The 14,014-nt window shown below is 46.6% G+C and overlaps 1 protein-coding gene across 1 annotated transcript in view; it reads right to left on the bottom strand.

Moving 5' to 3' along the window:
- The window catches only part of LOC145344475 (tumor protein p53-inducible protein 11-like), a 134,860-nt gene that overhangs the window by 6,623 nt on the left and 114,223 nt on the right, over nucleotides 1-14,014 (bottom strand). Inside the window, exons 3-4 of the mRNA XM_080191623.1 lie at nucleotides 11,349-11,407; nucleotides 8,600-8,648 (exon numbers count right to left, since the gene is read on the bottom strand). Of these exons, the coding sequence (XP_080047749.1) occupies nucleotides 8,600-8,648; nucleotides 11,349-11,407 (108 nt within the window). The remainder of the gene's footprint in view (nucleotides 1-8,599; nucleotides 8,649-11,348; nucleotides 11,408-14,014) is intronic.

Below are 14,014 nucleotides of genomic sequence, written 5' to 3'. Positions count from 1 at the left end.
TTCTTCTCAGAGAAAATCTCCCAGCAGGTGTCTCATGCTTAACATAAAGTGTAACACAGTCATGTCACACAGACTGAAGGAGCTTATCCTGCCTCTACACACAGACTAGATCATTAGAAATGTGGGATCTCTGCTTCTCCGAGGAGAATGTCTGTAAGTAGTGTCAAGGTTTCCAGGTCATCAACTGTCGGAGAAGTTTCAATTCCAAAATTAAACTAGAAATGGAAAGAGGGAGGCAGATGAGTGGGCAAGGGAAGGAGGAAAGGAATGAAGCGAGGGAGCTTGTGAGGCAGTGAGGGATAAGAACATAAGAAATAGGAGCTGGAGTAGGCCATCTAGCCCTTCGAGCCTGCCCCACCATTCAATAAGATCATGGCTGATCTGTCGTGGCTCAGTTCCACATTCCCGCCCTCTCCCCATAACCCTTAATCCCCTCTCTTATCAAAAACCCATCAACCCGCGTCTTAAAAATATTTAGCGAGGCAGCCTCCACCTGGAGGAAGGCACTGAGGCATTTAGTGAGGCAGTGGGGGAGGAAGGAAGACGCACTGAGGGAGGGAGGAGGGCAGAGGCAGAAGGCAGAGGGATATATACTGAACTGTGCAACAGGCTCCATGAACTCAAAACTATTGTTAAATTATGCAAACACTTCTTGCCCTTTGTTCACAGAGATGTTTGCACAGTTGGTCGATTAGAGATGCTCACACAGATTCTCCCATGTACAGGCTAAGTGCCCAATGCCAGACAGAAAACTAGAGTGTTTCCTGTTGCAACTGGCAGCATCTGTCAGTTGGAAGCTTATTTCAAAACATTGTATATTGAAATTGACAGAAATCAAATGTTTCCTGTGGATTGGAGAGGGTTTCAAAGGTTTCAGCTGGCTTTAGGAAAATCAAAGCTGTGTGCATACATTGGGGCTGAGTGCACAGCTGGGCACCACACCCTCACCACCCCAGGTGAAACTGAAATCTCCTCCCTGTCACAGGACTTGAAAGGGGTTTGCAATGATTTAAAACCCTGCCATGTGACTAAGGGGCACAGAGATTAAAGTGACCAGGCCAGTTCGCAATTTACACAGCTATCTGGCAGGAATGCAGAAATCCTTCACAGGACTGCCTGAAATCCCCATGTCATGGGTGATCTTCAGGTCTGCCAGGGCTAGAAGGGGCAGTCCAACCACAAGACCTCTATCCCAGAGAGTGCTCCCAGCCCAATCCCACCCAACCTATCAGATCCTTGAGGGACCTTTTGTCTACAGCTTGGCAGCAGCAGAGGAGCAAATTGCCACTGGTCCTACTCCCTTGATCCACTTGCAGCACAAGCCATCAGGCCAGGGTGTTAGTGCCAGTGGGCAATACACCATTGGCACTGCTGATGCGGTCCTGAATGGAGGACTGAAGCTGAAGGGGAAGATTGGCTGAGTGGGAATGGGGAGGAGGCAGGGGTGCTGAGAGGGAAGGTGGGGCTGAGAGGGGTTTGTGGGGGGAGGAACTGAGGAGGGGTCAGGTCAACCTTATGCCTGCGTGGTGTGGTACGGGGGGAGGGACGCCTTTCATTGCTGAGGGGTTGGTGGTGCTTCTTCTGGAGGTCCTTGTTTGTGAGGACCTGTACCAAAGGCTGCCTGTTGCTGATCTTGCTGGAGAGATGGGTTAACAGCAGAATAGAACTGATTCGAGCTTCAAGCCCACTAATCAGATGTAAAATGGTGCATTCAAAAGGTCAAAATCCTGGAATATCCTCCCTAACAGGATTGAGAGTCAACCCGCAAGACAGAGATTGCAGTGATTCAAGAAGGCAGCTCACCACCACCTTCTCAAGGGCAACTAAGGTTGGGCAATAAATGCTGGCCAACCAGCGACATCCCACGAATGAATAAAAAAATGAATATTTATTGGCATCCTACATGCTCTAGTCAAGAACTTTATTGGGGTTGATGTGGCTGAACGAAGTCATCGGAATGGGTTTGTGACCAGCAGGGCTTTTCAGCTGACACCCGATTCTCTGGGTCATCGCGATTCTCGCTGGGAGCTCAGCGTCTCAGAGGCGCTCACATAGATGTCAGGCGGGAATTTGCAACCTCGATCATCCCGAAACTGCCAAATCCCACCCAAGGAGATTGGACCTTTCCTCGCCGACTCCGATCCCCGTGATGGGCAGGACACTAAATCTCTAGCCGCTGTATCCAAGATAATGACAAAGGTTGACCGAGAGACACATGCAGATGTTTGCCGCCTCCCAGTTTATGGAATTTTGTAGGTCTATTCGTTCCCAGATTCTGAATCCTGCAGCAAACGATGGTTGAAGTGGAGATGGTGGGAAGACCACAATGGTTGGAAGGGGTGAAAACTGATAGGCAGGGTATATCAGGAAGGTCAACAATGCTCAGAGTGGATAATTCTTAGGTCTAAAAAACTTCAATCCCAGATTGCCAAAGAAAGTGGGAGCCGAATAGGCAGAAGGGCTTCTCACAATCTCCCTATCTTGGCTAGATATGGAGCAGGTAGTAGAGGATTGGAGAGCGGTAGTAATGATGCCTTATTCAAGAAAGGCTGCAAAGACAGTGGTAGCAACGAAAGATCTGTTGGTTTAACGTTAGCGAAGGTTTTGGAATCCATTATCAGCAGAAAAAACCAAGAGCAACTCGGTGAGGTTTGGAGTGAATTGTAGAGTGGGCACAGATTAGTAAAAGGCAGATTGAGTTTTTCGATAGTGTGACGGAGTAGATTTATAAAGGGAATGCAGTGGATATTTTCTATATGGATTTTAAGCAGGTGTTTGATAAGCTACCACCCAAAAGTGGGTTTAATGAAAATTTGGCTTTTTTTAAGTTCAGTAATGGGATATAGGCATTGCTGGCTGGGCCAGCATTTATTGCCCATCCTTAACTGCCCTTGAAAAGAGTGGCTTGCTAGGCCAATTCAGAGGGCAATTCAGAATCAACCACATTGCTGTGGATCTTGGAAGTGATTTGCCGGTCTCGCCGTGGCTGGCACACACCGCAGCGATCCCAAGAAATTGTGTGTGGACCTAAAAGTGGATTTTGCACCAGGCACCAAATGATTTGGGACGAGGCTGGAGGTCCTCAGGTCAGCGGTCACCACTGGGCTTGTGTGGTGCACATTCTCCTGCTTGCTAAAATCCCCAAAGAGTTTCATATGAAGTTATGTTCAAGTCCCACTAACATCGTCACGGTTACCCTGCCATCTGTCTGCTGCACAGGCTCTGCTGGCATTCCACTCCAGACCCCACCAACAGAAACAAGCAGCAGCTCTGGCAGCTGCTGCTCCAATCGGGGGAGTTCGGTGGATGTTAACATGGATCATCACACTGCATGGATTCTGCAGTGCTGCCCTCGATAGGAACCCATCCCCTGATAGTCATAAGGATGTCCTTCCCCCATCTATCTGAACTGCACACCATGTCTGGAAGCTAGTTCTCACCATAAAAACGCAGGTTTATGCTGCTAGCATTCCTCAATAAAGACATTCTCAGAGCCACCTTTATACTCAATGTGAGCACCAGAATGCTGAGCCCAGTCTGCCTCATGCTGCCACCACTGGCCTGTGCTATCAGAGATCCATGTCTGAGGCAGCAGAGCTAGCCATCAGGAGGAGTATCTTTGCACCGCACACCACTGCACACCCAAATGCACTGGGGTGCAAAAGACATTCTGCTGCATCATGTGAAGGCAGAACACAGCCATGTGAGACGCCATGGCGATTATGAGGGGACATGGGCAGTGCCCATGGCTAAGGCAATGCTATGGAATGTTCAGCGGCCAATTGAGGTGATACCAGGGGTAGTGCAGGGCTGGCAGCGTCCGGAATCATGAGGATATGGATGCCAGGGGGTCAGGATTGATGACGTCTCTGTCTCTCCTTCCCCACTCCAGAGCAAACATGAATGTAGGTTTGCAGAGAGTTGGCAGCAATTATTGTTGCTACTGTGGTGGCTGACTGATGTCGCCATCTGCAGCAAGATCAACCCAGGCCAGAAGTTACACCTCTGCAAGGTGCAATATTCTTGAATGCGGATGATTTACAATTACCCTATCCTTAACTACAGTCTCTGCCCTCTCAGTTCCCCTATATCTTCTCATGGACTAGTGCTACATCTAACTGACTCCCCAGGATACACATTAGAGGCGGAGGTGGTCAGCTGTGTTCTGCATCCCATGGCCTATGATGCCCTTGGTGGCTGTCCCCTAGAGGACCAGCGCCTACGGGCACTGGCCAATGTTCACAATGTCACAAATGTATCCATGCCACCCTGTTCAGCCTGCTGCCCATGTGATCCACCAGGGTCAGGAAAGGGGGATGCGGAAGGGCTGGAGACTGCCAGGATCTTCTTTGGGGTGGGGGGGGGGGGCACTGGGATGGTCCCAATGCTTCCTTGTGCCTCAGGGTGCTTGTGGGCCCCAGGACACACCATGGAATGGAGAGGCAGCTGAGTGAGCATCAGAAGCCTCTGCATCACCCGGCTCTGCCAGTACTGGAGGCCCAACTGCATCTGCACCATGGTACGCGTGCCCTCAGTGTTCGCCCCTTGTGTCTAAACCAAGCTCTGGAGCCCCTCTGTATTAGCCCTCTGAGACTGGACCAAGCTCTGAAGCCCCTCAACCATGGCCCACCAAGCAGGCTCCTGAGACCCTCAGCCGTGGTCCGCAGAGTCTCAGTCAGCCTTGGACCCTATCATCCAGTGTTGACCTGGGTGCCATGTAATGCTGTCACCATCTCTTGTGACTGAAGGCTATGGGGCTCCTCCAAGCGGCCTTGCAGTTGCTGGAATGTCGCTGACACCCCTTCTTGCCGTCCCCGGCTCTGCTTCTGTATCTCCAGCTGCTTTGTGAGAAGTAATTCCAGCAGGCGTCTGCGTGCCCAATCCCTCAAACATTCCTGCCTCAATGGCTGTGCGGTGCTCATCAGTCGTGATCTCAAAGCCTATCTGTGAAGTCCACCCACTGAGAGGTGTGTTTCTACGCCGATGCATGGTGCCTGCGACGTGGTTGGTGCTTTCTTCTGAGGTGCTGGCACAGATTGCGCAGGGCGCTGACTCCTGATAGTCCAGCCTTATTGGGGTCATTGCCAGCAGAATAAGACATTTGGTCAGTGCAAAGGGGGGACAAGTGTCTGGGCAGATTAAAGTTTATTTAATATTGTCACAAGCAGGCTTACATTAACACTGCAATGACATTACTGTGAAAATCCCCTACTCACCACGCAGATAGCGACTGTTCGGGTTCACTGAGGGAGAATTTAGCATGACCAATTCATCGAATCAACACATCTTTCAGACTATGGGAGGAAATCAGAGCACCCAGCAGAAACCCACACAGACACAGGGAGAATGTGCAAACTCTGCACAGGCAGTGACCTAAGTCAGGAATTGAACCTGGGTCCCTGGCATTGTGAGGCAGCAATGCTAACCACTGTGCCATTGTGCCACCCTGGTCATATGGATGAAGGTTCTGTGGATCCTCACCTCTGTGGTGCAGTCCAACCTCACAGGCACTTGCAGCTCTCTCATGTGGTTCCCCTGAGATCTCTATTGCTCACTCCTCATAGACAATGAGGGATGCAGGAATTTGCCTGCCAGCCTTCTCCCTCTCCCTTCTATTATAGACTTTCTTCTCCTGCAGGGAGGCAGGCTTAGGTGGTGGGGCGGGGGAGAACAGGCAGCCTAAATCAGCACTGCGCCTCAACAAGAAGGGACTGTGATGATGTGACAGGGAGTGCCAGAGGGATTTGAGGAAGATGCTGGGGTTCAGTTACTGGATGACTGCAGGGTGTCAGGGAATGGATTAGTGTGAACATTCCATGTGTGACAGGTGAGACTGATGCCAGGATGTGGCAGATGGACACTCATCCTTGCAGCTCAAATAAAGTCATTCTTTTTTTGTGACGTTGGACGCTGGTCCTCGGTGTCAGGCCGCTGGCACTGACTGCTGCAGCCACCGCACCCCAGACTACATTTTCTTTCCTGCTTCTGGGTCGTCTACCCTCTCAGGGGTACAGGGTGGATTGCCCTTCCTCATGGCATCTAGAAATCTTCTGCGATCTGCCTCCATGAAGCATGGAGCTGCTCTCTGCGCTGCATCCTCCTGGCAAGACTCTCTGAGTGCAGAGGGAGTGTTTAAATGCAGTTCCCCTGTGTTAATGGTGCCCTGTTGCAGCCAGTTCATGTGAGTCACATGCCTGGGGTAACATGGAGGGTTCTTTCAGCAGACTGAGTGTGGGGCGATTGTAGTCCAAACTATTCTTGCTGTTGTGACACTTAGTCAATTTTTGGTAAAATCATAAGAACATAAGAATTAAGAGCAGGAGTAGGCCATCTGGCCCCTCGAGCCTGCTCCGCCATTCAATAAGATCATGGCTGATCTTTTTGTGGATTCAGCTCCACTTGCCTGTTCACCATAACCCTTAATTCCTTTACTGTTCAAAAATTTATCTATCCTTGCCTTAAAAACATTCAACTGCGTCACTGGGCAGGGAATTCCACAGATTCACAACCCTTTGGGCGAAGAAGTTCCTCCTCAACTCAGTTCTAATTTTGCTCCCCCTTATTCTGAGGCCATGCCCCCTAGTTCTAGTTTCACCTGCCAGTGGAAACAACTTCCCTGCATCTATCTGTTCTACTCCCTTCATAATCTTAAGTATTTCTGTAAGATCTCCCCTCATTCTTCTGAATTCCAATCTGTATAGCCCCAAATTACTAAATTTCTCCTCATAAACCAACCCTCTCAACTCCAGAAGCAACCTGGTGAATCCCCTCTGCACCCCCTCCAGTGCAAGTATATCCTTTCTCAAATAAGTAAACCAAACCTGTACCTTATACAGCTGCAACAAAACCTTGCTGTTTTTAAACTCCATCCCTCTAGCAATGAAAGACAAAATTCCATTTGCCTTCTTAGTTACCTGCTGCACCTGCAAATGAACTTTTTGTGATTCATGCACAAGGACGCTCAGGTCTCTCTAGATAGCAGCATGCTGCAAATTTTTTACCATTTAAATAATAGTCCATTTTGCTGCTTTTCCTACCAAAATGGATGACCTCACATTTACCAATATTGTACTCCATCTGCCAGACCCTCACCCATTCACTGAGACTATCCATATTCCTTTGCAGACTTTCAGAGTCCTCTACACATTTTGCTCTGCCACTCTTCTTAGGGTCATCTGTGAATTTTGACACACTACACTTGGTCCCCAACTCCAAATCATCTCTAAATCATAAACAATTGCGGTCTCAACACTGATCCATGAGGCACATCATTAGTCACTGATCACCAACCAGTGAAACACCTTTTTACCCCCACTCTTTGCTTTCTGTTAGCTGTCCAATCCTCTATCCATGCTAACACATTACCTCTATCCACGCTAACACATCGTGCATCATTATTTTATGCAGCAGCCTTTGGTGTGGCACCTTGTCAAATACCTTCTGGAAACCCAAATACACCACATCCATGGGTTCCCTGTTGATGTTCTCAAAGAATTCTGCTAAATTAGTCAAACAGGACCTGCCCTTCATGAACTCATGCTGCTCTTTTCCAATGGGACAATTTATATTCAGATGTCTCGATATTTCTTCCTTGATGATAGATTCAAGCATTTTCTCGACTATAGAAGTTAAGCTAACTGGCCTATAGTTACCCACCTTTGTCTACCTCCTTTTTGAAACGGTAGCGCCACATTTGCTGTTTTCCAATCTGCGGGAACCATCCCAGAGTCCAGCGAATTTTGGTAAATTACCACTAGTGCATTTGCTATTTCCCCCGCCATATTTTTAGTACCCTGGGATGTATTCCATCGGGGCCAGGAGACTTGTCTACCTTGAGTCCCATTAGCTTGCCCAACACTACCTCTTCAGTGATAATGATAGCTTCTAGGTCCTCACCTGCCATAGCCTTGGCATGTTATTTGTGTCACCCACTGTGAAGACTGAAACAAAATACCTGTTCAGTGCCTCAGCCATTTGCTCATTTCCAATTATTACATCTCCCTTCTGATCTCTAAAGGACCAATGTTTACTTCAGCCACTCTTTTTCATTTTATATATTTGTAGAAACTTTTGCTATGTGTTTTTATATTCTGAGCTAGTGGAAACTCATAATCCATCTTACTTTTCTTTATAGCTTTTCTCATGGTTTTTTGTTGACCTTTAGAGATTTTCCAGTCCTCCAGTTTCCTACTAATCTTTGCCATTTTGTATACATTTTCTTTCGATTTGCTATCCTCCTTTATTTCCTTAGACATTGATGACAGATTATCTCTTTCTTTGCAGACCTTCCTTATCACGGGTTTATACCAAAATCATGGACCTTGAGTCACATGTAGGCCAGACCAGGTAAGGGCAGCAGATTTCCTTCTCAAAAAGACAAAAGTGAACCAGATGGATTTTTACAGTAATCGCCAATGGCTTTATGGTTATTATTAAACTTTGAATTCCAGATATTCATTTTACATTGAATTACTAGTCCAGTGATAGTACCACTGTGCACCAACCTGCCCTCCCTCCCCCTCTTCATAGGCCTTCATTCACTCACTCCAGTGTGTCTTTGTTTCACAAAGTAAATAATGTTAAAGAAGTGTAAACTCACCATTATGGCAACAACACTGAAAATGATGGCTGACATCAGTTGCCATATCCTAAAGAGAGTAAATCAGAGTGATTAGTGCACTCAGAGAGACAGGTACGGATGCAATCTCACAATAGAGTAGGATTTCCCAGCCACGCTTGCCCTAAGGTTGGAAAATCCCACCCAACAGACCTTTGCATGGTGCGTGTCCCACCCGCTACAATTCCTGTGTTGTGCAGAATTGTAAAATTTCACCCATGGATGTGAACAATACATAAATCCATCTACCAGTATTGATGCACACATGGGTACTGACACATGCCATGACATACACAAATGGGTAATGACGTACACACGTGCGCACACACATTTAGTGATACACACAGTCACACAAAAACACATGAAGTAATTCAGTCTTTCACATGCCGTGACACAAACAGTAACACATATGCAGTCACATACGCAATGATGCTCGCACACACATTTATAAGCAGACACACGTACAGGCGGATTCACAATCTGGCACAAGTTAATCATTGTCATTAAATGGATTAAGATTCTTTCTGTTATCACATTGTTTGTTTGGGGATGTAGGACTGAGGTGATTCTGCCTCTTCTTTATTAGGGCTGACAGATGTGTCAACAGAAATAAAAGAAAAACACCCAAAGACTAAGTACATCCTGGCTTGATCTAACGTTATTGAATTTGGATCTGGAAAGTAGCTGGAGTGCGGGGGGCGGTGGGGGGGATGAAGGTGAGGGTGATGAAGGGGTGAGAATGGGGGTGAGGATGGGAGGTGAGGACGTGTGTGGGCAGGGGGCAAGAGCGGGGATGCAAGGGCAGGGGGTGAGGGTGGGGGCGAGGGCGGGGCAGGGGTTGAGGGCAGGGGGCAAAGAAGCAGGGAGAGGGTGGGGGGTAGAGGATGGGGTGAGAGCGGGGGGGAGAGGTCAAGGGTGGAGTGAGAATGGGGGTGAGGGTGGAGTGAGAGTAGGGTGAGGGTGGGGATGAGGGTGGGGCAAGGATGGAGTGAGGATGGGGATGAGGGTGCAGTGAGAGTACGGTGAGGATAGGGATGAGGGTAGGGATGACGTTAGGGGTGAGGGTCCGATGACTGTGTGTAGAGCAGAGTTGGTCCTGCAGAGACTGCGTGCCCCCTTTAACATTGCCACAACACACCCTCACCCTCCCAGCTTGGATTTTATTCTGAAATGCAGTTTTTAAGCTGTTTTTTCACTGCCTGTGGTGATTGAAGGGCAATACAGCAGAATAAGGGTCACCTGGCTTGGGAACAAGTTGGGAGTCAGAGTGAGGAATCAGCGTGGAGTCCTCTCCGAGGCAAAAGGGATGTAGCAGGCAGGTAGTGACTGGGCAGCTGGGTGGCTGCACACCTATGTACAGTTTCTTATTAATAAACACCTTTTTTGTTTCTAATGAAGTCTGTGAAGGGGCATTGTTACACTGCCATACTTGGTTATTATGTCTGTTCTGGTTCAATGTCATTCCAAGCCACTGTCCAAATGAGTACACAAACCACACACTGTGGGCACAATAACAGCAGGCTGTCTAAACCCACAGCAACATTATCCAGAACCCATTCTGTAGCCAAGGAAAGGGTACCAGAGCATTCCTATCCCAGAATAGAAATTCCCCTCTTCAGAATGTTCTTCCTGCTCCATTCCTCCTGTCTCTCACTCTTCTCTCCTCCTTCTCCTCCTCTTTTCCACTCACTCCTCCTCCCCTTTCCCCTCTTCATTCCCCTTCTCCGAGTGCCTCCTTCTCCTCCTCGTCCCCCTCCCCACTCATCCTCTTCCTCCTCCTCTTCTTGCATTCACTCCTCCTTTTCCTCTCCAATCCCTCTCCCCAAGTGCGTCATCCTCCTCTCTCCACCCCTATTCATCCTCCTCCCCACTCCTCCTCTTACCTCCTCCCTCCCTGCTCCCACGACCTCCCCTCCACTGACACCCTCTCCACATTTCTCCACTCCTTCCACCTCATCCACTCCCTCCTCCTCCTCCCTTCTCCTCCTCCCCATTCCCTTCCTCCGTCACTTTCCCCTCGTCATCTCCCTCCGCCACTTCCTTCCCTCCCACCTCCTTCTCCCCCACCCCCTCCTCCCTCACTGGTTGCACTCTGTGACTATTTGGTGTGATAGTGGGTGATCAGTGAGGAGGAAAGTGTCTTCATGATCAGCAGATGTCTTGGGGAGCTTCCCAGCCAGTGCAGTGTGTTTTGAAATCATATCAGACAGCTCATACACACAGTAAGCTCCCCAGCAGCAATGTCAAAGTGTTTCTATTGTGCTGATGGAGGGATAAATATTGAGCAGGCTACTGCGAACAATTTCCTTCCACTGCTCCAAATCTTATCCACTTGATCCTCAGTACAATATCTCACCCAAAAGGGGTGTCTCTCACACTCACTCAGCTCAGCACTGCATTGAGTTTTCTCTCTAAATGGGACTTGAACCCACAGTGTGCTGGCCGTGAGGGTCACTGTTCAGCCATGGCTAGCACCGTGAAGTATGGAGTGTGCTACACTCTGCTGGTTCCAGGCTGGATAACTACTGACACAGTGACAAATATGACAAATAGCCAGAGTGGATTCACTGGCAATAATGATCCCAGATCCAATCCAGTGCAGAGATCCTTCACACTGGGACATCAGTGGGCAGTTTGGTACATTGCCCTAGAGAACAGAGCACAGTTGCACCCTCTCACTATCATCATTGTGCTAAATCAGCACATGCTCCTGTAACAATGAAAGTTGTACCTGAGACCCAAAGGCTCTCGCATCGCAAATTTCATTTCATTTCCCAGTACTTGACTGATCTGAAAAAGAAATGAGCATTATTCAGGGCTATCCAAATCACAGAATTGTTACGATGTAGAAGGAGACCATTTAGCCCATTGTGTCTGCACCTGCACTCCAATTGAGCTTAGTGCCATTTTCCTGCCTTTTCCCCCAAACCCCTGCATATTGTTTCTATTCAAATGATCATCTATTTTCCTCTTGAATGCTGTGATTGAACCTGCCTCCACCACTCTTCCAGTTAGTGTATTCCAGACCCAAGCCACTCACTTTGTGAAAATTGTTTTCTAACATCACATTTGCTTCTTCTGCAAATCACTTTCAATCTGTTCTCTCTCATTCTCAATCCTTTTATGATCGGAGCAGTTTTTCTCTATCCACTTTGTCCAGCCCCCTCATGATTTTGAACATTTCTCTCTAATCTCCTTTCAGCCTTCTTCTCTCCAAGGAGAACAGTTTCAACCCCTCCAATCAATCCTCATAACTGAAGTTTCTCATCCTTGGAACCATTCTTGTAGCCTCTTCTGCACTCTCTCCAGTGCCTTCACATCCTTGCTATAGTGTGACATCCAAACTGTGCACAACATTTCAGCTGAAGTCTAACCAGTGTCTTGAATAAGTTCAGCATAACCTCCTTGCTCTTGTATTCTATGCCCCTATTAATAAAACCCAGAATACTATATGCTTTATTAACTGCTCTTATAGTAATTCATCCAATTTCCCATCACCAAAAACCTTTTATTAGAAACTGATGTGGGAATTTCTTTCAAGGTGGCCTGATTTAACATTTTACTTTCACAAAGGCAATAAAAAATTATTTAATTCAAGGAAAATGTTCAATTAAGCAATCTTTATCAATACATTGAAATGCCTGAATAACAACTTAATATTATATACTATAATATTAAGAAATTCATACAATTAAAACAAGACAAATCTTGTTTTGGCCTATTCTCATTTTGTATCCACCTACACAGGCTTTCCTGATCTCCAATTTTGGCCAAAATGGGATTTGTCTTGTCTTAATTGTACGTTTGTCTGAATATTGTTTATTTGTAATGTTTTTGATTCTAACATGTCAATGTTTTAATAAAAACTAGTTTAAGAATTTCACTGAATTGAGTAAAATGTTTTGCCTTTATAAACTGAAATCTTTAATGAAAAGATTTAGTCTTTAAATTAATCAGGCCACCTAAAAGAATTTCCCACAACAGAAACCAAAATGAAGGGCTGCACTCACGGCTTACAGCAAGCAAATCTGTACTCTGGGACCTACAACAAAATCTGTGTAACAGCAACTGGTTTTTTAGCTCCTGCTGCTCACTTCCCATTCGGTGAGGTTCAATAAGGGAATTCATACTCCACAAAGTTCACAGGAAGATCTACTGATGATCCCCCATGCCCTTCGTGGTTATCACCATCCCGTTACCTTCAATGATCTATGTAACTATACACCCACATCCCTGCACTCCAGAACCCCCTCTGAAAATTTTACCCCTTGTTTTATACTGTCTCTCCATGTTCTTCCTACCAAACTGCACCACGTCACACTTCTTCACATTGAACTTCATCTGTCATCCATCTGTCCACTTCACCAACTTGTTTATGTCCTTTTGAAGTTCTGCACTTCTTCACTGTTTACAATACTTTCAAGCTTTGTATCATTCACGTACTTTGAAACTGTCAACTGCACAGCAAGATCTGAATCTCCAAAATATATAAGAAAAGCAAGCGTCCCAATACTAACCCTGGGGAACCATATAATCCCTACAGTGCAGGAAGAGGCCATTCAGCCCATTAAGTCTGCACTGGCTTTCTGACAGAACATCTTACCCAGGTCCACTTTCCCCCATCCCCATAACTCTATGCATTTACCATAGCTAATCCGTCTAATACACATCTTCGCACTGTGAGAGGAAACTAGAGCACCCGGAGGAAATTCACACAAACACAGGGAGAACTTGCAAGCTCCACATTGACACTCACTCAAGGCCAGAATCAAACCTGGGTCTCTGGCATTGGGAGACACTACTAACCACTGTGCCACTGTACCAAACGCAACGAGAAATCTTCCTCCAGCTTGAAAAGTATCCGTTGACCGTATTTTCTGCTTCCTATTACACAGCCAATGTTATATTCATTTTTCTACTGCCCCGTTTTATTCCATGAACTATAACTTTTCTCACAAGTCTATTGTGTTGCATTATTAAATGTCTTTTAAAAGTCCAAGTGTTATAATCCAGTTGAGAAACTCCAAGGTGTTTTATGAAGTCAGCCGAGACCTAATTTTGCACTTTGAAGATTGGCTAGGGTTAGCGTTAGATTACTAACTCCAGGTATGATTCAAGTGATCCACTAGGGAGCTTTAATCAAACAGAGTTTATTTAAGAGTACAGTTAACATATATTAAGACAGTTAGCAATACTTTTTACCAATTACAAACAAGAAAAGAAACAACCATGATATTGTATATACCTTAATAGCTAAATGTACTATTTCAACCAAGCCCTATAAACATACACCCTGTCCTAGGTTTAGCACATAAAATAAGTGTGCTCACATGATGCTAGACTTTGCTGCTTTCCAACCCTGCTGTGGATTACTCCTTTGGATGTTGAGTTGAAAAT

Source organism: Carcharhinus amblyrhynchos, chromosome 6 (genome assembly GCF_965287045.1).
Source record: "Carcharhinus amblyrhynchos chromosome 6, sCarAmb.v2.hapA, whole genome shotgun sequence".
In the NCBI taxonomy this organism is placed as follows: Eukaryota; Metazoa; Chordata; class Chondrichthyes; order Carcharhiniformes; family Carcharhinidae; genus Carcharhinus; species Carcharhinus amblyrhynchos.
The sequence above is the reverse complement of the archived record's forward strand: the minus strand, read 5'-3'. Positions and strand labels throughout refer to the sequence as shown.